This window comes from Symsagittifera roscoffensis, chromosome 2 (genome assembly GCF_963678635.1).
Source record: "Symsagittifera roscoffensis chromosome 2, txSymRosc1.1, whole genome shotgun sequence".
Taxonomy (NCBI): Eukaryota; Metazoa; Xenacoelomorpha; order Acoela; family Convolutidae; genus Symsagittifera; species Symsagittifera roscoffensis.
Window position 1 is genome coordinate 83,215,798 of NC_087063.1, and position 23,448 is coordinate 83,239,245.

The window sequence follows — 23,448 nt, forward strand, 5'->3', positions numbered from 1 at the left end:
AAAAAAAAAACAAATTTTCAAACCTTTTTTTCTCGACACTTAAATAACTTAATGAAATTTTAAGAATATAGATCGCATTAAGCCTCAAAAGGCTTCAACATGATATATCATTCGACCTCAAAATCGTTCGAAAAAAAAGAACACCCGTTCCTTTTCACTTCGATCCCGGCACAAATACCCACCCGAACAAAAATTTATTTTCTCACTCTCGAATAAATTTCATTTCGTGGTCGAAAAAATACTTTAAAAAGACGCGAAGCAGAGATTCATTCCCATCATCAGCAAAAAGCATCAATTACCATACATAGGTGATTAGAAAAAAATGACAAGGATAAATGATGACAGCAAAAGTTAATTTCATTTCCAACCGAAGTTTTAAACTTGGCTGCAAAAAAAATAATAAGTTGAGATGACGAGCAAAAAAACCTTCGAATGATTGTTGAATAATTCAGAGTAAAAAGAAAACATTCTTTATTTTACAGAGACCAAGACAAATGAAACCTGAGTACGATTTTTCAACCGGAAGGAAAAAACTTGGATTTTGCTCAAAACCTTACCTTGTTTCTCTTCTAAGATAAGTGAGAACATAGAAAAAGTTTCAAACATTGGAATATTCCCAATAACATAACCTTTTTCTTACAAAAACTTAAGGAGTCGCCACTTCTGCAGGAAAAACTCTCGCAACCGACTCTTTCTGTTTGATAAGGTAGTTTCTAAATTAATCAAAAACCGCAATCAAAAACAAAAAATTTTTCCTGCAAAAAAAGAAGACCATGACCACTTAAGCAGATTTGCAGAGAAGATTCCAAAAACGAGTTTCTAGATTGAACACTTAACCTGAAAATTGGTGGGTAGTTTTTGACAAAAGTAAAAAAATTTCCAACAAGGGCCAATAAATCAAACAAATTACTTTTCCAAAAATCATAGCAAGTTGTGTAAAATTTTTTGGGCGTAGACGCTCATGCAGAAGAGATTAACCTAATCTGTTATTTCAATTGAATTTACAAACCTAGATTTGGGAGGGTAGTTTTCGAGAAAAGTCAAAAAAAATTCAAAAAATTTTCAAAAAATCAAAACTTTGATTTTTTTGAGACAATGACTTCTTGGGTTTAAAAAATTGGACGTAGCCGCTTATGGAGGGGAACATGCCACAACCAGTTCTATGAATTGAACGCTTGGGAGATTTGGGAGGTGGTTTCCGGAAAGTAAAAAAAATTTAATTGAATTATTTGAGCGTAGCTTCCCGCAACACGCTCTTTCGAATGAACTTAAAATCTCACATGTGGAAGGGTATATTTTGAGAGAAAACAAAAAGATTAAAAAAAACTAACAAAATCAAACATTTGACTATTCCGAGGGCCATAATTTTTTGTATAAAAAAATTGGCGTAGAAGCTGCTGCAGGCGAGCTTCTCACAACCCGTTCTATCCATTGAACCCAAAATCTCAGATTTGATGGGTAGTTTTTGAGAAAAAGATTTTAAAAATCAAAAATTAGAGGTCAAAATTGTTCCCCGCAGACGTTTTCGAAAGCTGTAGACAGTGGCGTGGGTTAAAAAAGACTGGAAGATTATGCAACCACAAAGAAGGGAGTAATGGTTTTTCCATTGATACCCTTTTTTCAAAAAATTGTTATGTAGTTTTCGACAAAACAAAATTTTTTGCAAAATGTGAAGAAATTTTCCAAAGCGTCTGAAAAAAGTAAAAACTAAAGAAATCAATAGCATAGAATTCCATTATAAATGTTTTATGAATTTCAAATTAATCAAAACTTACGGATCGACAATTTGTGAGCAGCACCAGTAGAGCCAAAAAAAATTAAGTTTATAAAAAACTTCAAGTCCTCCTGAAACTACAATTATCAACGGCTGCAACTATCATGATACTTATTTTTTTTATACAAAAAAAACCCGTGATGTGGCGCCTAAGCCGACAAAACTTGAGCGAACAAACAAAAGTACGACAATTAATTTTTCACCGGAAAAAAAATTTCAATTTCATACATACTGAAAAAAAACACAAGTTCCTGCCGGAACTAGAAACCCAGACCTTAGGTTGCAAAAGCAACCGCGTTAACTCCAGGCCAAGTGGGAAGGAACCTGGAAGTTGTTAGGGTTCGATAACAAATTACATCCAATTTTTTGCTGGACAAGTTGTTGAAGAGAAAAAAGTCTAGTTCCCAATTACAAGACACTTGCTCTCGCATGTGTAATGAAGGACTAAAGATATATAAACTATGTATAAGGAAAAAAGGGAAAAAACAACAAAGACGACATTTCAAAAGAATAAGTTCTCGAAACTTTGAGTTGGAAACTGTCAAAAATTTTTAAAAAAACCGATTCTGATTTGGTAGCACTTCGAGCTTGCTAAATCCAACTCTACTTTTCAACTCGGTTGTCGGCCTTCAAATATTATATGCAAGAATGAAACGATTATTAAAAAGCAGTTGTTGGCAAAAAACTAATTAAAAAATTATACCAAAAAAATTATGCCCAAAAACTTAACTGTATTACCTTCACCAAAACCTATATAAAAACACATTCGGTCGATCAACTATAAGTATAAAAAAGGCCAAGATTACTTTTGTGCCACGAATTTTAAAAAGGAAAACAGTGACGATTATTTTTCAACTGCGACGATGATTTCGAAATAAAAAAACTGAAAGCTTTACATGATCAGAAAAAAAAGAAGAAAAACATAGCAAGTAAAAAAAATCTGCCCGAGTTAAAGCTGACATCCATTAAACCTGAAATCTAACATACAGGTACCACTTATAAAGCATCGACAGCGCTCCTTAGTAAACCTGCCGTTTTTTGTCACCCTAAAACTAGCAAAGTTGTTTACGGGGATAGGTAATACGCAATCAATTTACTATGGTTGGGTCCAGAAGTGCCGCCTTCAACTGGAGGACCCGACGCGCTGTATATACAGCCGCAAATGGCACTACTATACCCTCCCACACAGGGGTGCGGGGAAATCATGCTCTTTCCGAATATAACCTGGTTACTCGCAAGGGTATAAAGCACGGAGACTAAACCCTCACAATCACCTACAGTTTATTCACTCGAGGAAAAATACAGTATTGGGAAATCAAACGAGCCTTGATCATTGTCTGAAATTTAATCATGCGCTTATGCATCTACAACCACGGTAAATAAAACATTTGGCGAAACAATGACAGCACTTAAAGATGCAAATTGTGAAAACACAACACTCAAATATGCAAACTATGAGGATATCAGAAAATAATGTTCATTCTTTTTGCAAATCAATTTATGGATGTTTTTTTGGGTACCGTAACTTTAGCATAAAGATAAAATAGCAAAAAACTTTTAAAACTTTTAAAACAATTACATATTAGCCAATCAGATTTCTTGATACTAATACTAACCAAAATATTCCGGCTGTTTATCTCATCATGTTATATCAGGCATTTAGTTTTTTCAGTTTTTGTTTAAAAAGAGTGAAAATGAATGATTAATCATGCATATGCCACTAAATGGCGATACCGAAAAGTTCTTCTATTTCTTGCAGAACCACGACATAAAAAGTTCTTTTGGAATTGCAATTTTAGTTACAGAAAGCACGCGATAACACGTAAATAAAGCTAGCAAAACTTTATGCTACTTTATCCATATGCTATTTAAGACAGCTCCGTTACTTTTATTTAATTCCAAGCTCTTATTATAAACTCTAAAATCTCTTCAAATAGACAAAACGAATAATTATTTCAAAAGATTAAGTTCTCGAAACTTTGAGTTGGAAACTGTCAAAAATTTTAGTAAAAAAAAACGATTCTGATTTGGTAGCACTTCAAGCTTGCTAAATCCAACTCTACTTTTCAACTCGGTTGTCGGCCTTCAAATATTATATGCAAGAATGAAACTATTATTAAAAAGCAGTTGTTGGCAAAAAAACTAATTAAAAAATTATACCAAAAAAATTATGCCCAAAAACTTAACTGTATTACCTTCACCAAAACCTATATAAAAACACATTCGGTCGATCAACTATAAGTATAAAAAAGGCCAAGATTACTTTTGTGCCACGAATTTTAAAAAGGAAAACAGTGACGATTATTTTTCAACTGCGACGATGATTTCGAAATAAAAAAAACTGGAAGCTTTACATGATCAGAAAAAAAAGAAGAAAAACATAGCAAGTAAAAAACTGCCCGAGTTAAAGCTGACATCCATTAATCCTGAAATCTAACATACAGGTACCACTTATAAAGCATCGACAGTGCTCCTTAGTAAACCTGCCGTTTTTTGTCAACCTAAAACTAGCAAAGTTGTTTACGGGGATAGGTAATACGCAATCAATTTACTATGGTTGGGTCCAGAAGTGCCGCCTTCAACTGGAGGACCCGACGCGCTGTATATACAGCCGCAAATGGCACTACTATACCCTTCCACACAGGGGTGCGCGGAAATCATGCTCTTTCCGAATATAACCTGGCTACTCGCAAGGGTATAAAGCACGGAGACTAAACCCTCACAATCACCAACAGTTTATTCACTCGAGGAAAATACAGTATTGGGAAATCAAACGAGCCTTGATCATTGTCTAAAATTTAATCATGCATTTATGCATCTACAACCACGGTAAATAAAACATTTGGCGAAACAATGACAGCACTTAAAGATGCAAATTGTGAAAACATAACACTCAAATATGCAAACTATGAGGATATCAGAAAATAATGTTCATTCTTTGTGCAAATCAATTTACGGATATTTTTGGGGACCGTAACTTTAGCATAAAGATAAAATAGCAAACAACTTTTAAAACTTTTGAAAACTATTAAAACAATTACATATTAGCCAATCAGATTTCTTGATACTAATACTAACCAAAATATTCCGGCTGTTTATCTCATCATGTTATATCAGGCATTTAGTTTTTTCAGTTTTTGTTTAAAAATAGTGAAAATGAATGATTAATCATGCATATGCCACTAAATGGCGATACCGAAATATTTTTCTATTTCTTGCAGAACCACGACATAAAAAGTTCTTTTGGAATTGCAATTTTAGTTACAGAAAGCACGCGATAACACGTAAATAAAGCTAGCAAAAGTTTATGCTACTTTATCCATATGCTATTTAAGACAGCTCCGTAACTTTTATTTAATTCCAAGCTCTTATTATAAACTCTAAAATCTCTTCAAATAGACAAAACCAATCTTTTCAGTCTGTGCTTGACGAAAAAGTAAAAACACGAGAAAAAAAATTCGTCAAATTCGTCCACTACTGCTTTGCTCAAAAACAAGCGCAAATATACCGTTAGCAAACTATAAAAACCTATACAGAAGAAGACGCGAAAAGATATTTCAATTGAAAAACTATAGTGCTCACAGCTTGCTCTCAGACACATTTGAAGACAATAAAAAAAACAACATAGCTGGCAGTTTACACAGCGCTGCAAACTGATCTTATATTTACTTACTTGGCACTTCTCTTGAGCCAAAAATATCAAAAAATGCACAAAATGGAAAAAAAAACACATCAAAAAACATTTTTAATGTTTTGATAACTTGATATCAAAAAAAAATTATTCACTGAATGCCCATTACTAAGGTTTAATTAATTGCCTTATCATCAAAAAGGAAAAAAAGGTAACAAAATCGAAAAAGCCTCAAACAACTTTTTCAAGAAGTAAAGTTTCGAAATAGGCTGGCAAAAATCTAAACAATGGCTGCAAAACAATCAGAAGATGACAGAAAAAACACAAGGATAATTTGAAAATCAATTTCTCAACAAAAACGCTAACAAAAATTTGGAAGACACCTAGTACGCCAAAAAAAATCAGTGCAAACAATTAGACTTCGTCCAGATAGTTGATACAATATCATAGTTGATATACTCAAATAGTTGATACACAGAGGCGAAGAGGAGCTTCGTACTCCTTGCAATACACTAACAGAAACATTGCGTTACAAGATAGGGAATAAAAAAGACGGTATTCGATTTTGAAAAAATTAAGTTGAAACGCAGAGGCGAAGCTGAGCTTCGCACCACTTGTTATACAAAACAAGACGAATAAGTCGAATAAAATTCCAAAAGAATTGAAAAGTCGAGTAAAATTCCAGAAAAAAGAAAATGCCAAAAAAACTAGATCTATCGAAAATAAATAAGGCTAGTTTTGAAACAAAAACGTGCCAAGACATTAGAATATAAAATTAGCATCACAAGAAAAATTATCCAGAAACCATTTAAGCCAAAAAAATATAAAAAATTATTAAGTCCACCTCACCTTCAAACACACACACACACACACAAACTCTATTTGCGCGTCAACTGGAACAATATGAGGTCACTAAGCAGATATAAAAATAGCCAAAATCAAGCCGAAAAAAGGAAAATAAAAAAATCCAAGAAAAATTTCAAAAAAAAATTAAGATTAATAGGAAGTTATTAAACCCCATCGCCCTCAAAACAAACATACAGCAAAATGAGACCATTATGCCGATATATAGTAGGCTGAAATCTATCAAGCTAAAAAAAAAACAGAAAGAAAAAACAAAAAATTTTTTTAACAAATCGAGTTGGTAAAATTACAACCAAAAAAACGATAACTTCGAATATTAGAGATAATTTCAAAAAGAACACAAAATATGTATCTGCAGCGGTATAATGATTCAAAATCAGAATTTGTATATTTACATATTACAGATCTTTCAATTATAGTAAAAACTGTTCACAACAAAAAAACCCATACTTTGAAAAATGAAAATTAACGGACGGATACTAGGATGAAAACCACGAATCCGAAAAAAAAACTCAATATTTTTCAGAAAACTAATAAAACGAGCACTATTCAATTACTACCTATGTGTAATGATGGTAATGTTATTTAAAATTTCAAGAAACTGAGCATTTAATTGATTATTCTGTGAACGAAGTTATTGGCCGGAAAAGAAGTCTAGTACCCGGTTGCAACACCCTTGCTGATCGCAAGGGTAACAAGGATAGACGGTAGCTGGGCAAGTAGTGCAGAATGTTCCGGCCATACTCTTTTTGCGAGTCGTGTGATAAACGGAACTGACGAAAACCTAGAATTTAGGCATAATCGCCAGTCAGAGTAAAAAAAATCAATTTTGTTCGCAGAAATTGTTTTGAAAGTTTCAAGTTTTTGATGCCGAAAAAAGCGCTAAAAAAATTAGCTGGAGTTCAACTCATGTTTCATGGTTTATTCTTTTATAATACGCCTACTCGCTTGCTTGACTCGCTCGAAACTCGACTAAAACTTAAAAATAGCAAACAGGCTTTTCTCGACACTGGGACACATTTTTGAAAAAATTTTAATGTCGTTCGATTCAAGGCTGCTCCACCCATTGCGATGATTTTTGTGGTAAATAATTTTGGTTGAAAAGCAAAATAAGCCTGCTCGCTCACCTTATTCGCTCGAAATTAGACAAAAAAAATTTCAAACTAGTTTTTCTCTACACTGGGAATTTTTTTTCAAAATTTATTGATGTCAATCGAATCACGAGTAAAGGGCTTTGATATATATTGCTCAAATTATTCCGATGATTTTTTGTGGTACCCAATTTTGTGTGAAAAACAATTTAAAAAAAACAAAAACACACCCGAATACAAAGTTCCTCCCAATTTTCAAGGGTCGGAACAATAATATAAAAAGACAGCACAGAGAAGTTATCAAAACCACGGGCTAACTTGTTACGTGCGCAGACAAAGTTGTTTAAAATTGAAGTTGAAAGTGTTGATTTCCAAAAAAAGACTTACGTCAAATTTTGGCAACACATGACCTATAGTTTGGTATCTTATTTGCAGAAAAGCTCAAGCGACGCAAAGAAGACTGAAAGAAGTTTACAAATCAAAGATACCAAGCGACCATCTCATGTCAAAATATTTCTTATTTGATCAAATCTGACGAATCTTACGGTTTAACCCAGTCATCAGTTGTCATACAAAATCTCAACTATCAGCAAAGAAAATAACTGCAATGCTCTATTCGGAATAAAGTACTACTTTAGTATCCGATAAAACATTTAATTATCATATTTATATCGAAAAAATATCATATGCAGTTCTATTATAACCCCCAAAACATCACTATTGAACCCGATTCCAATCCCAAACAGAGGATTGAATCAAAAGTAAAACCCAACGAAAAATGTCATCGACTAAACGTCCTTCATCTAGAAATAGCGTTCTATCAGACAGCTCGCGCGGATCAAGCAGTACGCGCACAACTTCGATAGGATACAGAGATACTCTAAACTGGGGCTCAATCGACGCGACTGGAACCCAACGTATTTCTACTAACTTCGCTTCTGCTGCCAACGCCAATGCCGTTAAGTTCAATGACCTTGAACTTTACGGAAACGAACACATGCCAGAGTCTGGAATGGTTGGGGGAGCAACGAAAGACAAGGAACTGGAGATTATTTCAGAAAACAATCGGTTGAAGAAAATGGTGATAATTTGATTTTCGTATGCGCGACTAGCATTTTATTTTTTATCTAATCTGACACAAAATTACTTCAAAATTATTTTAAAAATGGACAAAACTTTGGCTGGTGGTATTTTTTACTTCATTTTGTAACTGAGATGCTTCGTTATAGTTTCTCATTATTTTTACAACAATTTTGAAACATTTCAGAAGACCTCGATACTTAATTTTGAAGCCAAAAACCACAAATTTTAGTTTGAAAAAAGACCATTTACTGCCAGGCGAACACTCTACCTCGGTTGTTCCAGACGCGAACGTTAGCTCTAGACCAAACGTGCAGAATGAGACACTGAATTTTAATTTTATATAAGCTACGCCATCTACTGATTCAGTGCTTATATCAAGCAAAATGTGCACTTGAAAGAAGTCTTTGTTCCGTTCCGAATTGATAAAACTTGCTCATCTCAAGCTTTAAAAACATTAGCTATTTCTTCATTTATTTTGATCTCGAAGGGCTAAGTCATAGATAGAACAAGAATAGAGCAAGAAATTAATAATGATATTACAAGTGTTCCGGTTCGCCTGTGTGCATTTCGTTTGATCAGAATCTTATTGATTAATGAGAGGCGCCGTAAATTGAAACAATTGATCTTGTTTGACTTGAAGAGTATGGGGCTCTTAGGAACTGTCTCGATAGCATTGAAGCTAGATGAATCTAATATTTTAGTATTTCTAAAGACGATTCTGTCGCAAGAGCGTATATACCCGATAGGCAGGTATTGGGAAAATGAAAACACTTTTCAACTTTTTTAAACAATTTTACAAATTTTACAAGAAATATTCATATTCAAGCAGTGTGCCATTTCATGCGTTTCTAAGAAATCTAAACTAATTTCTGATTTTAATCTGAAACTAATTTCTGATTTTTTCAATGAAAACTGGGGAATTTATCGTTTAAGCATTTATTTTCAAAATTTATTGATGTCAATCGAATCACGAGTAAAGGGCTTTGATATATATTGCTCAAATTATTCCGATGATTTTTTGTGGTACCCAATTTTGTGTGAAAAACAATTTAAAAAAAACAAAAACACACCCGAATACAAAGTTCCTCCCAATTTTCAAGGGTCGGAACAATAATATAAAAAGACAGCACAGAGAAGTTATCAAAACCACGGGCTAACTTGTTACGTGCGCAGACAAAGTTGTTTAAAATTGAAGTTGAAAGTGTTGATTTCCAAAAAAAGACTTACGTCAAATTTTGGCAACACATGACCTATAGTTTGGTATCTTATTTGCAGAAAAGCTCAAGCGACGCAAAGAAGACTGAAAGAAGTTTACAAATCAAAGATACCAAGCGACCATCTCATGTCAAAATATTTCTTATTTGATCAAATCTGACGAATCTTACGGTTTAACCCAGTCATCAGTTGTCATACAAAATCTCAACTATCAGCAAAGAAAATAACTGCAATGCTCTATTCGGAATAAAGTACTACTTTAGTATCCGATAAAACATTTAATTATCATATTTATATCGAAAAAATATCATATGCAGTTCTATTATAACCCCCAAAACATCACTATTGAACCCGATTCCAATCCCAAACAGAGGATTGAATCAAAAGTAAAACCCAACGAAAAATGTCATCGACTAAACGTCCTTCATCTAGAAATAGCTTTCTATCAGACAGCTCGCGCGGATCAAGCAGTACGCGCACAACTTCGATAGGATACAGAGATACTCTAAACTGGGGCTCAATCGACGCGACTGGAACCCAACGTATTTCTACTAACTTCGCTTCTGCTGCCAACGCCAATGCCGTTAAGTTCAATGACCTTGAACTTTACGGAAACGAACACATGCCAGAGTCTGGAATGGTTGGGGGAGCAACGAAAGACAAGGAACTGGAGATTATTTCAGAAAACAATCGGTTGAAGAAAATGGTGATAATTTGATTTTCGTATGCGCGACTAGCATTTTATTTTTTATCTAATCTGACACAAAATTACTTCAAAATTATTTTAAAAATGGACAAAACTTTGGCTGGTGGTATTTTTTACTTCATTTTGTAACTGAGATGCTTCGTTATAGTTTCTCATTATTTTTACAACAATTTTGAAACATTTCAGAAGACCTCGATACTTAATTTTGAAGCCAAAAACCACAAATTTTAGTTTGAAAAAAGACCATTTACTGCCAGGCGAACACTCTACCTCGGTTGTTCCAGACGCGAACGTTAGCTCTAGACCAAACGTGCAGAATGAGACACTGAATTTTAATTTAATATAAGCTACGCCATCTACTGATTCAGTGCTTATATCAAGCAAAATGTGCACTTGAAAGAAGTCTTTGTTCCGTTCCGAATTGATAAAACTTGCTCATCTCAAGCTTTAAAAACATTAGCTATTTCTTCATTTATTTTGATCTCGAAGGGCTAAGTCATAGATAGAACAAGAATAGAGCAAGAAATTAATAATGATATTACAAGTGTTCCGGTTCGCCTGTGTGCATTTCGTTTGATCAGAATCTTATTGATTAATGAGAGGCGCCGTAAATTGAAACAATTGATCTTGTTTGACTTGAAGAGTATGGGGCTCTTAGGAACTGTCTCGATAGCATTGAAGCTAGATGAATCTAATATTTTAGTATTTCTAAAGACGATTCTGTCGCAAGAGCGTATATACCCGATAGGCAGGTATTGGGAAAATGAAAACACTTTTCAACTTTTTTAAACAATTTTACAAATTTTACAAGAAATATTCATATTCAAGCAGTGTGCCATTTCATGCGTTTCTAAGAAATCTAAACTAATTTCTGATTTTAATCTGAAACTAATTTCTGATTTTTTCAATGAAAACTGGGGAATTTATCGTTTAAGCATTTATAAGATCAAAATATAAACTTTCTGCATATTTCTTTTCTAACTTTGTTTAAAAACAAGATAAATAGTAAAGAGTTTTTTTCGCAAGACTTTGATTTCCGCTCCCTGTCGATAAGTTTCAATAATACTTATATCAGAATGAGGGTTTCATTTTTTACTTAACATGTCTTTGTTTGTCAGGTTCGATGTATTTGTGTTTGTCACATACTGACGACAATTCTAGTCTTCGTTCTAATTGGCTTGACGGCCGCAATCGCTTACAGTGCGAACAAGAAATCGAACGAATTGTCGGACACCAAAGCTGATCAAACTCAAGTTAATGAAATAAAGATCATGAACGAGCCTGTAAATAAGGATATTGCAGACTTAAAAACAAATCACATTGAACTAGAAACAAAATTCCACAGACTATACACCGCTAATAACCTGAAATTTAACAAACTGGAACAAAAAACTAGAGAAATCCAGGCATTGAGCGATTCGCGGTATTCTGAGACTGATCAAAGGTTCAACGAAGGAAAGACAACTTTGATGGAATTGGAGACGAATACAGCGTCAGAATTGAAATCTTTTGAAAATATTGTGAGTAACGGTCAGCAATTGGACGAGATGAGACTAGAGGCAGCAAAGATGGATCTCCAAGCGGAAATCAAGAAGGAAAAAGATTCCATTGACTCGAAAATTGACCAAATCTACAAACACCTGAACGAAATCAAAAACGAAATCGCAAATTATCATTAAACAATTGTTATTGAGTTATTGTTGAGTTTTTTTTTTCGCTAGCCATTGAAATTTATGCCTTGTTTTTAAAATAATGCTCTCAAGGTGCTTCGAAAATTGTACAACGATAATAGCCAAAGCCTATATCTGGCAGGCAATTGACAATGAATACAAACCGGAACTTACAGCAAAAATAGCCAAAAGTTAACGTAGTAAAACTTTCTTGAAATAAACACGCACGATTGTATGGTCAATACTTGGCAACAAGATGCAAACCTACCATTGAAATTTCGCAGAAAACTATCGAGCGGAACGTAAATCAACTTTTTATTTTTGTTCCCTTTAAGAAAAATCTTTTAAGGAAAATTCTCCGTACGTGCCCAATCAAGAATAAAGCTGTCACATTCAATTTGACCACACAGAGGCGAAGCGGAGCTTCGTAGCGTTTGCAATACATTCCAAGCGTTGCAATGCACGCTATCGACTAGAAAAGTATACCGAAATAACTAAAACAAAAAAAAAGGGGTAAAAAATTGTATTTTCAATTTAAGAAAAACAGCCGAGAAGCACAATTACCAGCGTTTTAGTGTTTACTGAGCGATGGTTAAGCCAAACTTACGTGAAAGGAAATCCATGATCCGAAAACAAAAAAACATAGAGAATTGTTGTTTTAAAACAATTTTGAGCGATTAAGTTTAAATCCATGAATTTTTACTCCACAAACGACCTGACAAATTTTTCAAAACAAAAATATTTTTTGTTCATCAAGCCACACAAATAAATTTCGACAGAACCGATGAAACATACGCCGCAACCAGTCACGCCGAATTAAGAAGAAAAAAGGTTAACATGCAAGGCCAGGGCAAGTAAAACTATAAATTTAATAGGAAATCATAATACTTCAACTTACAATAAAATTTGCGAACAATTCAGGAAAATTGGTGACATGATAACTAAGTCGACAAAAATTAGCAAAGAAATAAAAGCCCGACAATTCAAATTTTCCCGGAAAAAAGTCTTTCAATTTCATACATACTGAAAAAACAAGGTGTCCGACTGGGACTCGGATCACGAAGCACAGGAGGCAAAGGGAGCAAAGGACTCGATCCACAAACCAAATCATAGGAGCCACTTGTAAGCGGTTCCCGACTACAAGAAACGTCTTCTCGCAAGCGTAATGAGGAAAGCCAAGAAAACAATTAAGCCTTAAAATCATACGAAGAGTCTGGTTTTAAATTTCCCAAAAAGCTTTAGCAAAACTAAAACCGACAAGGAACAATTTATTCTCCGCTAAACTATTGTGGCATTTCCGTCAAACAGGTTTAGATCAAAACAGCGAATTTGGCAATTATGGTATTGCTATAAAATCAAAATAGCGATATAAGCTTCTGAAAACGTATCCGTAGGGAAATGATGTGAACATTTATATTGTAATTGATTTGCTGTGTTATCACAAAAAACTAATCGAAATCGTCAAGGAAAACTTCTAACACTGACAAAAAAATCTGAGCAATATTAAATTATTTAAACTTATAACACATCGTCGTTTCGCACAACTTACGATACAAAACAAGGAAGCCGCTAAGTCGAAAAAAAATCCAAAAAAAAATCGAAAATGTCGAAAAAACTAAATCTATGATATTAAATAATGCTACTTTTGAAAGAAAAAAAAAACAAAACAATATAATATTGCAGACTTAAAAACAAACCATATTGATCTAGAAACCAAATTCCACAGACTGGACACCGCCACCTGAAATTGAACAAACTGGAACAAAAAACTAGAGAAATCGAGGCATTGAGTAATTGGCGGTATTCTGAGACTGCTCAAAGGTTCAACGAAGGAAAGACAACTTTGACGGAATTGGAGACAAAATATATGGATACATTGTCAGAATTGAAATCTTTTGAAAATAGCGTGAGTAACGGTCAACGATTGAATGAGACGAGACTAGAGGCAGCAAAGACGGATCTCCAAGCCGAAATGAAGAAGGAAAAAGATTCCATTAACTCGAAAATTGACCAAATCTATAAACACCTGAACGAAATCAAAAACAAAATCGCAACTTATCATTAATTAAAAATTGTTATTGAGTTATTGTACAGTGTTTTTTTTTCGCTAGCCATTGAAATTTATGCCTTGTTTTTAAAATAATGCTCTTAAGGTGCTTCGAAAGCATTTCCAAATTGTACAACGATAATAGCCAAAACCTATATCTGGCAGGCAATTGACTATGAATACAAACCAATACAAAAAATAACGTAATAAAACTTTCTTGAAATACATACGCACGATTGTTTGAGGGAGGGGCAGTCAAAAATTAGCAAGAAGATAAGAACCTACCATTGAAAATTTGCAAAAAACAATCGAGCCGAACGTATATCAACTTTTTATTTTTGTTCCTTTTACGAAAAATCTTTTACGGAAATTTCTCCGTACACGCACATTCAAAAATAAAGCTGTCACGTTCAGTTTTACCACACAGAGGCAAAGCGGAGCTTCGCAGCGTTTGCAATACAAAGCAAGCGCTGCAATGCACGCTATTGACTAGAAAATTAGACCGAATTAACTAAAACGAAAAAAAAACAGGTGTAAAAAAATTGTATTTTCAATTTTAGAAAAAAAGCCGAAAAGCACAATTACCAGCATTCAAAAATCTTTGAGTACTTACCGAGCAGCGGTTAGGACAAACTTACGAGAAGAAATCTATTGAGCCGAAAACATAGAAAATTGTTGTCTTTAAGCAATTTTGAGCGATTAAGTTTAAATCCATGAATTTTTACTCCACAAACGACCTGACAAATTTTTCAAAACAAAAATATTTTTTGTTCATCAAGCCACACAAATAAATTTCGACAGAACCGATGAAACATACGCCGAAACCAGTCACGCCGAATTAAGAAGAAAAAAGGTAAACATGCAAGGCCAGGGCAAGTAAAACTATAAATTTAATAGGAAATCATAATACTTGCACTTACAATAAAATTTGCGAACAATTCAGGAAAATTGGTGACATGATAACTAAGTCGACAAAAATTAGCAAAGAAATAAAAGCCCGACAGTTCAAATTTTCCCGGAAAAAAGTCTTTCATTTTCAAACATACTGAAAAAACAAGGTGTCCGACTGGGACTCGAATCACGAAGCACAGGAGGCAAAGGGAGCAAAGGACTCGATCCAGTAACCAAATCTTAGGAGCCACTTGTAAGCGGTTCCCGACTACAAGAAACGTCTCCTCGCAAGCGTAATGAGGAAAACCAAGAAAACAATTAGGCCTTAAAATCATACGAAGAGTCTGGTTTTAAATTTCCGAAAAGCTTTAGCAAAACTAAAACCGACAAGGAACAATTTATTCTCCGCTAAACTATTGTGGCATTTCCGTTAAACAGGTTTAGATCAAAACAGCGAATTTGGCAATTACGGTATTGCTATAAAATCAAAATAGCGATATAAGCTTCTGAAAACTTATCCGTAGGGAAATGATGTGAACATTTATATTGTAAATGATTTGCTGTGCTATCACAAAAAACTAATCGAAATCGTCAAGGAAAACTTCTAACACTGACAAAAAAATCTGAGCAATATTAAAATATTCAAACTTATAACACATCGTCGTTTCGCACAACTTACGATACAAAACAAGGAAGCCGCTAAGTCGAACAAAAATCCAAAAAAAAATCGAAAATGTCGAAAAAACTAAATCTATGATATTGAATAATGCTACTTTTGAAAGAAAAAAAACAAAACTATATAATCCGAAAGTAGCATCGGAAGGAAATTTACCAAGCGGTAACAGAGCCGAAAATACCTTCGCAGAAACCTTTTACGCCGAAAAAAATTTAACACGACTTCGGACTTATAAGAAGTTATTAGGTCCCACTCACCCTCAAAACACACACACACAAAAACTTTTTCCACTCGTCAGAGGCGGCATGAGGCTACTAGGCCAAAATAAAATAGTCCGAAATCTATTAGGTCGGAAAAAAAGAAATTGGAAAAGAACATAAGGTTAAAAAGATCAAAAAAAATTAAGAATGATGAAAATTTATCAAGTCCCTATCACCCTAAAAACACACATTGAAACTTTTTTCGCTCCGCAAAGGCGATATGAGGCCATAATGATATAGGCCAAAATCTATCCAGACCAAAATTAAATGAAAAAGTAAAATACATTTTAACAAATCGAGTTGGTAAAACCAAAAATACAGTAGTTTCAATAATACAATATAGTTTAAGCAAATAAAACCCATGCTTTAGAAATTAAGTCGATAAAAAACCGTAAAAGACAAAAATGGCATTTTGAGAAACCGGAAAATAAAACGACGGAAACTAGGACGAAAGCTAACCTCCTGAAGTAGCTAACCTCCTACAACAGAAAATACCTGTCAGCCTGGATACCGCAGAGGCAGCGAGTAGAAGGGAGAGGAGAGCGAAATACAAAGCCTTCTACGGCGAACATGAAACAACAAGAAAAACAGCGAAGTAAAACCACGGTAGAAACAGAAGGGAAGAAGTCACCACCAACTAGTTCAGGACGGGGCAGTCATCACTCTGTAAGGCCACCCTCGCTCGGATATGTGCAGCCGACTCCCCAGAGTGCCCTGACTGCGGCCAAGAAGATACCGTCCACCATGTGTTGCATGAATGCCAACGAGGAGAAGAAATCAGACGACTAGGAGGATCTGACGACGCCCACTTCATCAAACACCCGGGCGACCTCCAGCGGCTCCTAGGGCGGATGGGGCGAACGTATGTTGACGCCGATGCGTCAGTAAACGCGTCGTAAGAAGAAGAACGAAAACTACGATTCCAAAAAAAATCAACATTTCAATAAACTTATTTGAAAACATTCACTGCCTAAAACGAACTCCACCTATCTTCTACCTAAAAGATGTTAGTTATATTTGAATTTCCAAGAAATTGAACATGTCAGTCATTTAAGAAAAATATCATTCCTACTACGCTGACCATTCTGCGAACAAAGTTATTTACGGGAAAAACGTCCAGTAACCGATTGCAATACCTTTGCGTTAAGGAGCTGCTACTAAATAGACAATATGTGGGTAGACGCCCATTGAGCTGAAAACAAAAAGCCATGAGACAGTGTTCTCATAAGAAGATTTTGAGCAAATAAATTTGAAAACTTTGAAATCTTGCAACATACTACCTGAATGTTTCAAAAAATAATCAATCAGTTTTTTTGCCTGTAAAACAACGCAAAATAGGTTAATTAAGCCGATAAAATAAGCCGGAACCATTTATGCCGAATGAAGCGTTCAAGCTAAAAAAACAAAGAAAAACCAAGGAGAATATACAAGGGCAGGTCGATTAAGTTTACAAATTACTGGGGTAAATCAAAATCACTTGCATATAGCCAAAACATCCGGGATAAAACTGCCTGCACCATTGGAAACCCTAAAAAGATTTTATGAATGCTATAAAGAAGTCAAGTTTTCAAAAAAGTCAGAAAGTTAACCAAAACTCCCGGGCTTTTTCGTCTCAAGCATAAGGGTTATAGCAATTTGGAATAAAGCTAAGCCATCGAGCTACGGTAACCAAGCCGACAAAAATAAACAAAAAAGCACAAAAACTCAAAAAAAAGGCCCGGCCGGATTCAAACCGCAAGACTTTGCCATCTAAGACGGCTGTAATACCTCTACGCCAGATGCGCCGGATGGTTGATTGGATTTGAATTTATAATAACCAAGCGGTAACAAAGCCGAAATACCTGAGCAGAAACACAGCCGAAAAAAAAATTCTTAACTTTTGAAAATGTTAAGTCCCTTTTCCCCTCAGAGCACACACACGCGCATAATTATTTTTTCGGTCTTATCGACGCACTAAAAGGCCACTAAGCCAATATTATTTAGGCCGAAAATTATAAAGCCGGTAAAAAAAACAGGAAAAAAAATTTCAATCGAGTTGCTAAAACTACAACCAATCTGAAAAGCAAATTTTAATTCGGCGGGATTTTTAAAATTCTAAAAGAAAATGAAGTGAGAACTGTTTACAGCTAAAATAAACAATTGTTAGATGTCGCAACCAAGCCGGCAAAACATGAGCAGACAAATAATAGGCTGAATTTTTTTTGATCCGGAATATGTACCGTTTGAAAAAACTGGTCCTGGTCAGATTCGAACACAGCAACTTTGCCGTCCCAGGCGTATTCATTAACCCAGGCTAAGTGTGCAAGAGACACTACAAAATTGGAAATCACGTTGAAGCAAAGTACGTCAGAAGACCAATGAGTGCTGTGGACAAAGTTATTACGGGGAAAAAAGCCTGGTACTCGATTGTAATACCCATGCTTATCGCAAGGGTAAAAAACAAGAAGGATTTGGAGTAGCTCATTTCTAGGCTACAATTGAAACCCTGTAAGAATATGCAGATTCCCAACCTTCCAAAAAATTTCATCTATATCGCTTCAATTAAATTTGATCTTCGCAAGTCATATAACGCTGAACGCTAAGAAAGGAAACTCTGGACGCAATCTTTCAAGCCTTCGACCCTAGAAAAACAATCTAACTTAATCCAATTACAACCAACTTTTTCTATGCCTGCTACACAAAACTTGACTTTTCTGTCAAACCTACCCCACTCAATAAAACACACTAAGAAGACACAATTGAATAGTACACAAGAGCACCACGGCAATTTTGCCAGAATATATTCTCACTAGCGTAAATAATGGACTTGAAGTTGAAATTAGAACTCAGCTGTAAGCATAACGTTTGCCACTCCGGCACATTGCCTTATGAAAGACGCTAAATTTTCGGCAACACAATTATCGGACATAAAAAACGATTGATGCCTGTCCAACTACCCAAACATAGCCAACAGACAGTTTGAAATGAGTAAAGGAACGCAAGGAAACAGTCAAAAAATATTGATTTGTTTTCTGTAATAACCAATTTTGCAAAATCGACGTAGAAAAAACTGGTGGCGTTCACTCTTTCTGCAGTTGAAGAACAATTGATGATTGACACTTTTTTATAAAATGAATCCAATATAAGAAAACTGGATCGTAGGTAACTTTTTTTTATTCCGCTGGGAAATCTAAAATAAAAGCCACTTTCGAAACTAGCAGCCGATCATGTTTTTGTGACCCTTACAATTTTGCTGTTCGAAATTGGAATTCGAAATTGGAATTCTTTTAACAGAAAATCGAAAGTGAAACCGCGAAAAATTAAAGTTGAGCATAAACAAATTTTAATTTTTTCCTGAGAAAATTCTTAAAATCAGTTCATCGACTCTTTAAAAGATCTGCATTTATGTTAAACTGCGGTTGTTTGATCAAATTTTAAAAAATTAAGAAAAATGGAATTATTAAGCAAATGCATTGCAGTGCAATTGCCTCTTTCAATTCCACTATTTCGTCAAATACTAGCTAGGCAGTCGGAAACTATCACAATTCCAAAATAGTTTCGGACGCCAAAATTGCCTAAGCACAGGCGAAGCGGAGTCTCACACCATTTGTGATTCAGCACAAAACGAGCATTACCAGCTAGTCGAACGAAAATTGTTTTGAAGTTTTCATAAATTGACATGATTTGTCTCGAACTAACTTCCTTTCGAGGTAATCATTTCAAGAAACAAAATTAAAGACAATATTTCAACAGAATTTCAACAAAATTAAAGACTTGTCACTGGAATCCACGTACATACAGACACAAAATTGCGCGCCTATCCAGGGCACAGTTTGGCCTCGTAATGATGATTTCGTGATTTCGCCAAACAAGTTGACTGTCAACCTCTAACAATTGTTTACATTAAAAAATGTTTATTATCCGATTTGGTAATGCTTCCTAATTGCAATAGTAAATATATATGTTATTTAACGTAAACTCACGTCGATTCAGGTTAAGATTTGATTTGTTATAATTTGCCACCATTCCGTTTTTTAAATTGAAACTAAGTCAATTAAGTGTTATTTGAATGAAATGAGCTTTTTTCAAGCCTTTTTCCCTTTTTGCATCCTTGTTTTTATCATACCTGTTACTGTCAATATGCGGTTTAATAAACCCCGCAGCATCAATGTCCAAAACATGCACAAGCTGTCGAGGAGAGTTCGAAAAATGAGCTTCACGTTTAACTCGCTCAATTACTGCCAGAGTCTGTTCCGACCAATTGGCACTCTCAAACTCCCGATAGCCAACAATAGCATCGTCCCAGTGATCTCGCTGGTATTTGAGTCGTTTTAACTTTTTCTCACTTTCATTCAAAATTTGCTCTTCTTCTTTCTGTGAAATGAAATTAGGAATCAGTTTTAATTTCGATTGTGTTATAGGAGAGTGTTTGAGGGCTGCAGAAGCTATCATAAATGTTTTGTCAATTATTGTCATATTTAACTCGTTTGTTTAACTCCAACGCTCCTGTTTAACTCATGCTTAACTGAAATTATTTCCAGTTCTCAAGACATCCTGACGATACTGTCGCAAAAGAACCTCTCCAATGCTCTTTTTCTGCGCTACCAAATACAGGAGCAGGTTTTGGTACCATTTGCAGGACTTGTCGCGCTTCGGTCTACCACGTGAAGGCGGCACTGTTGAACCCTATCCAAAATTTGTGCACCCTTCGTCTCCAACCTACTCATGGAAAAAAACTACTTAACCCAATGACTGATTTTTATTTGGGGCGTCAAAAAATTACTAGGGGGTTTTAATGGGAAAGATAGAAGAAAGCCTACCTCATAACCAGCTGAAGAGCTTATCATTGAGCGGAAAAATTTCGCTGGTGGTTTTTGTCGTTTTAGAAATCTTTTTTACCATTCGTCTTTTTTCGAGTGAAGAAAACCGAAGAATAATTCGAAGATATTATTGGTGGGCTTGTACGTACTTGTTTGTAACTGACTAACTGGTTATAAATTCAACCAACCAAATGAACTGAAATTTGGTATGGTAATAGTATACCTTCGAGTGATCAGAAGTCGTTACAAACTCTAAGCACAGAAGCGAAGCTGCACTTCGCACACAGAGCTCCATAAAAGGATACGCAAGAAAAAAATGCCAGAAAAAGAAAAATGCCCAAAAGAGCTCCATAAAGGCAAAAACAAAAATGTCAGAACAAAAAATACAGAAATAAAATCAACTCTGGGTTTCGAACTTAGAACTCCCGCCCAAAAATCGTTTACCTCAAACTTTTATCCATAGCTTGCTTCTGACGTTCTAAAACTTTTTCGCATTGTCTGATCTTAGATATCAGATGAAAAAACGTTTTGCCTTAATTTTTGTTCCGCTCTGAAATTCGATAAGTAAATTCCACTTTCGAATCTAGAAGTCGGCCACGTTTTTCGTGACATTTACATTTTGCTGTTCAAAAGTGAAGTTGGCCTTCCTTTTAAGATAGGAAACAATTGAATTTTAAAATAAACCGAAAGTCAAACCCCGAGAAAGTAAATTTGAGCCTCAACAAACTTTAGACGGACGTTTCCTGAAAAAAAAACGAATTGCCTCTTAAAAACTTTGCAAAAAGAAAACGACTTTCTCGATTTTTTTAAAATGGGGAGTATGTTTTGAGGAGTCTGTTTAGGTGCGACCTTTGAATAAAGCTAATATCTCGTTTACTAAGATTTCGTTATAATTATGGAGATATATTATCCATCGTTCATTCGATTTCGAGAGCAATGATAGCGACGATGATGAAGACATGCTTACGCCTGACAAAAACATCAATCAAATATTGGTTGTCTACAATGTGTTAATGATTTGAGTTATGTTCAACATCACACTTTCAACATCACAATTCTAAAAAGATTTCATTTGTAAAATCACACACTTCATTAAAAAACTTCTTGTTCAATTAAGTTTGTTATTTCATGTCTGGAATGTCTTGGATATAACTTGGAATGGATATAAATTGGAACGTCTTAGATATTTTTTGGATAAAAGAAGGCTTCTTTTACCTAAGGAAAAATGATGAAAAGTTGTGCACAACTACTGGCTTATATGAAGGTGATACTCTGGGTGTTAATGTATGGTGTAATGAATTGTTTCAATGGTGTTTTTCCATCTTACTCCCGCCAAGTGGACTCAATAGTGGTACTAATAGTCTAAAACTTTATTGCCCAACATGAAAATCTAGAAGCACTTCTAAGTCTCGAGTCTCCGATTAATGTACTGTGTTCAACCGAAACTTGGTTCTAAATGGAAGTGAATATGTTTGCAATCAAAGGAGTTCATACAATTAAAAGCAGGAACCGGAAAACTAGGCGTGGAGGTACTATAAAGCAACTGAGTGACTATGTAAACTTGATGAAGCAACTGCATACTAATCTACCTGAATCAGAAGCAGTACTTGAAGCTTTTAGGATTAAGATGCTCGTAATAGTCGCATATGAACATCCTAGCTATGATTTTAAAAAGTTCGTGAATGAGTTAGACAAGGACTAAGAGATGCTTAGTAATTACAAAATACTAGTTGTTCTGACTGGTGATTTTAACATCAATCTACTCGCAGAAAATCAACTCCAACAATCGTATTTTAACATCATTTTTGCAAATGGTTTAGAACTTTTAAGTAGAATTGCAACTCGCATTACTGGGGAGACTGGAACGTATATTGATCGCCTGCTAGCAAAAAAGATTGAAAAATCATCCGCCAGAATTCTTTAAACCGAATTTTTCTCAGACCATTCTCCAGTTACATTGCAGCTCAAATTTGGAACAATTTGATTTGACATATTCCTCATTTCGAGACATGTCCTTCTTGAGTAACGAAAAAGTTGAAATCGACTTTTCACTCCTTTTGAAGCAAACGCTGGACAGATCTAATCTGGTAGGAGCCAGAAACCATTGTAGCAAATGGCAAATTCTCGATTACAATTATGTTACTGTTGTGAAACAAAACTTAGGATTCCCCGTTTTCAACAAAATCAATGATAGGTCAACCGAACTAGAATGTGCAATATCTTTTCAGTACAGCAGATCGCTATTTTCAGTACAGCAGACCTTTTCAGTACAGTAGATCGCTCTGCTTCAGTATAAAATTTCTAATTCTCAGGTTTTGTGATTTCGTCAATAACTGCTCGTACTATGACTTAATTGCTAATATTAAAAAAAAAATATTGAGATAGGTTATGCAGAATAATTAAGTTTAGGCAATTTTTATAATTGACTAAACTTATTTATTCTGCATAACCTATCGCATTATTTTTTTATACGCAAGTAGAACTAACATTTGTCCTTGCGATACAACACAAACATAAGCATAAATCGAAACAAAACGAAAAACGCTGAAAAATTGGATGAACCTAAATGTTCGCATGTCTCGATAAAAGATAACTAGGGGTCCAGCTAACAGTGGAGGTGGCTGTTTGATACTTTTGGAATTTTGTATACTGATGCGGTATGAAATGAGTTATTTCAAAAATTGGGCTTTGTTGTTGGAAAAAACTTAGTTGTTTCTCCACTTAAATAATTAAGACTGAAC

The 23,448-nt window shown here is 34.8% G+C and overlaps 4 protein-coding genes across 5 annotated transcripts in view; 2 read left to right on the forward strand and 2 right to left on the reverse strand.

Annotated features, from left to right (window-relative positions):
- Positions 1-20,459, reverse strand: part of LOC134840675 (alpha-ketoglutarate-dependent dioxygenase alkB homolog 7, mitochondrial-like) — a 29,653-nt gene extending 9,194 nt beyond the window's left edge. The window contains exon 1 of the mRNA XM_063856648.1: positions 20,014-20,459. Within this exon, the coding sequence (XP_063712718.1) occupies positions 20,014-20,363 (350 nt within the window). The 5' untranslated portion in view covers positions 20,364-20,459. The remainder of the gene's footprint in view (positions 1-20,013) is intronic.
- Positions 1-23,448, forward strand: part of LOC134840025 (motile sperm domain-containing protein 1-like) — a 484,177-nt gene that overhangs the window by 315,937 nt on the left and 144,792 nt on the right. The window lies entirely within an intron of this gene.
- LOC134840674 (uncharacterized) overlaps positions 1-23,448 on the reverse strand; it is a 165,415-nt gene that overhangs the window by 16,940 nt on the left and 125,027 nt on the right. The gene's annotated exons all lie outside the window — the stretch shown is intronic.
- Positions 9,753-12,077, forward strand: LOC134840673 (uncharacterized). The gene is made up of 2 exons (XM_063856640.1): positions 9,753-10,364; positions 11,483-12,077. Exons 1-2 carry the CDS (start codon positions 10,062-10,064, stop codon positions 12,041-12,043), a joined length of 864 nt encoding a protein of 287 aa, XP_063712710.1. The 5' UTR covers positions 9,753-10,061; the 3' UTR covers positions 12,044-12,077.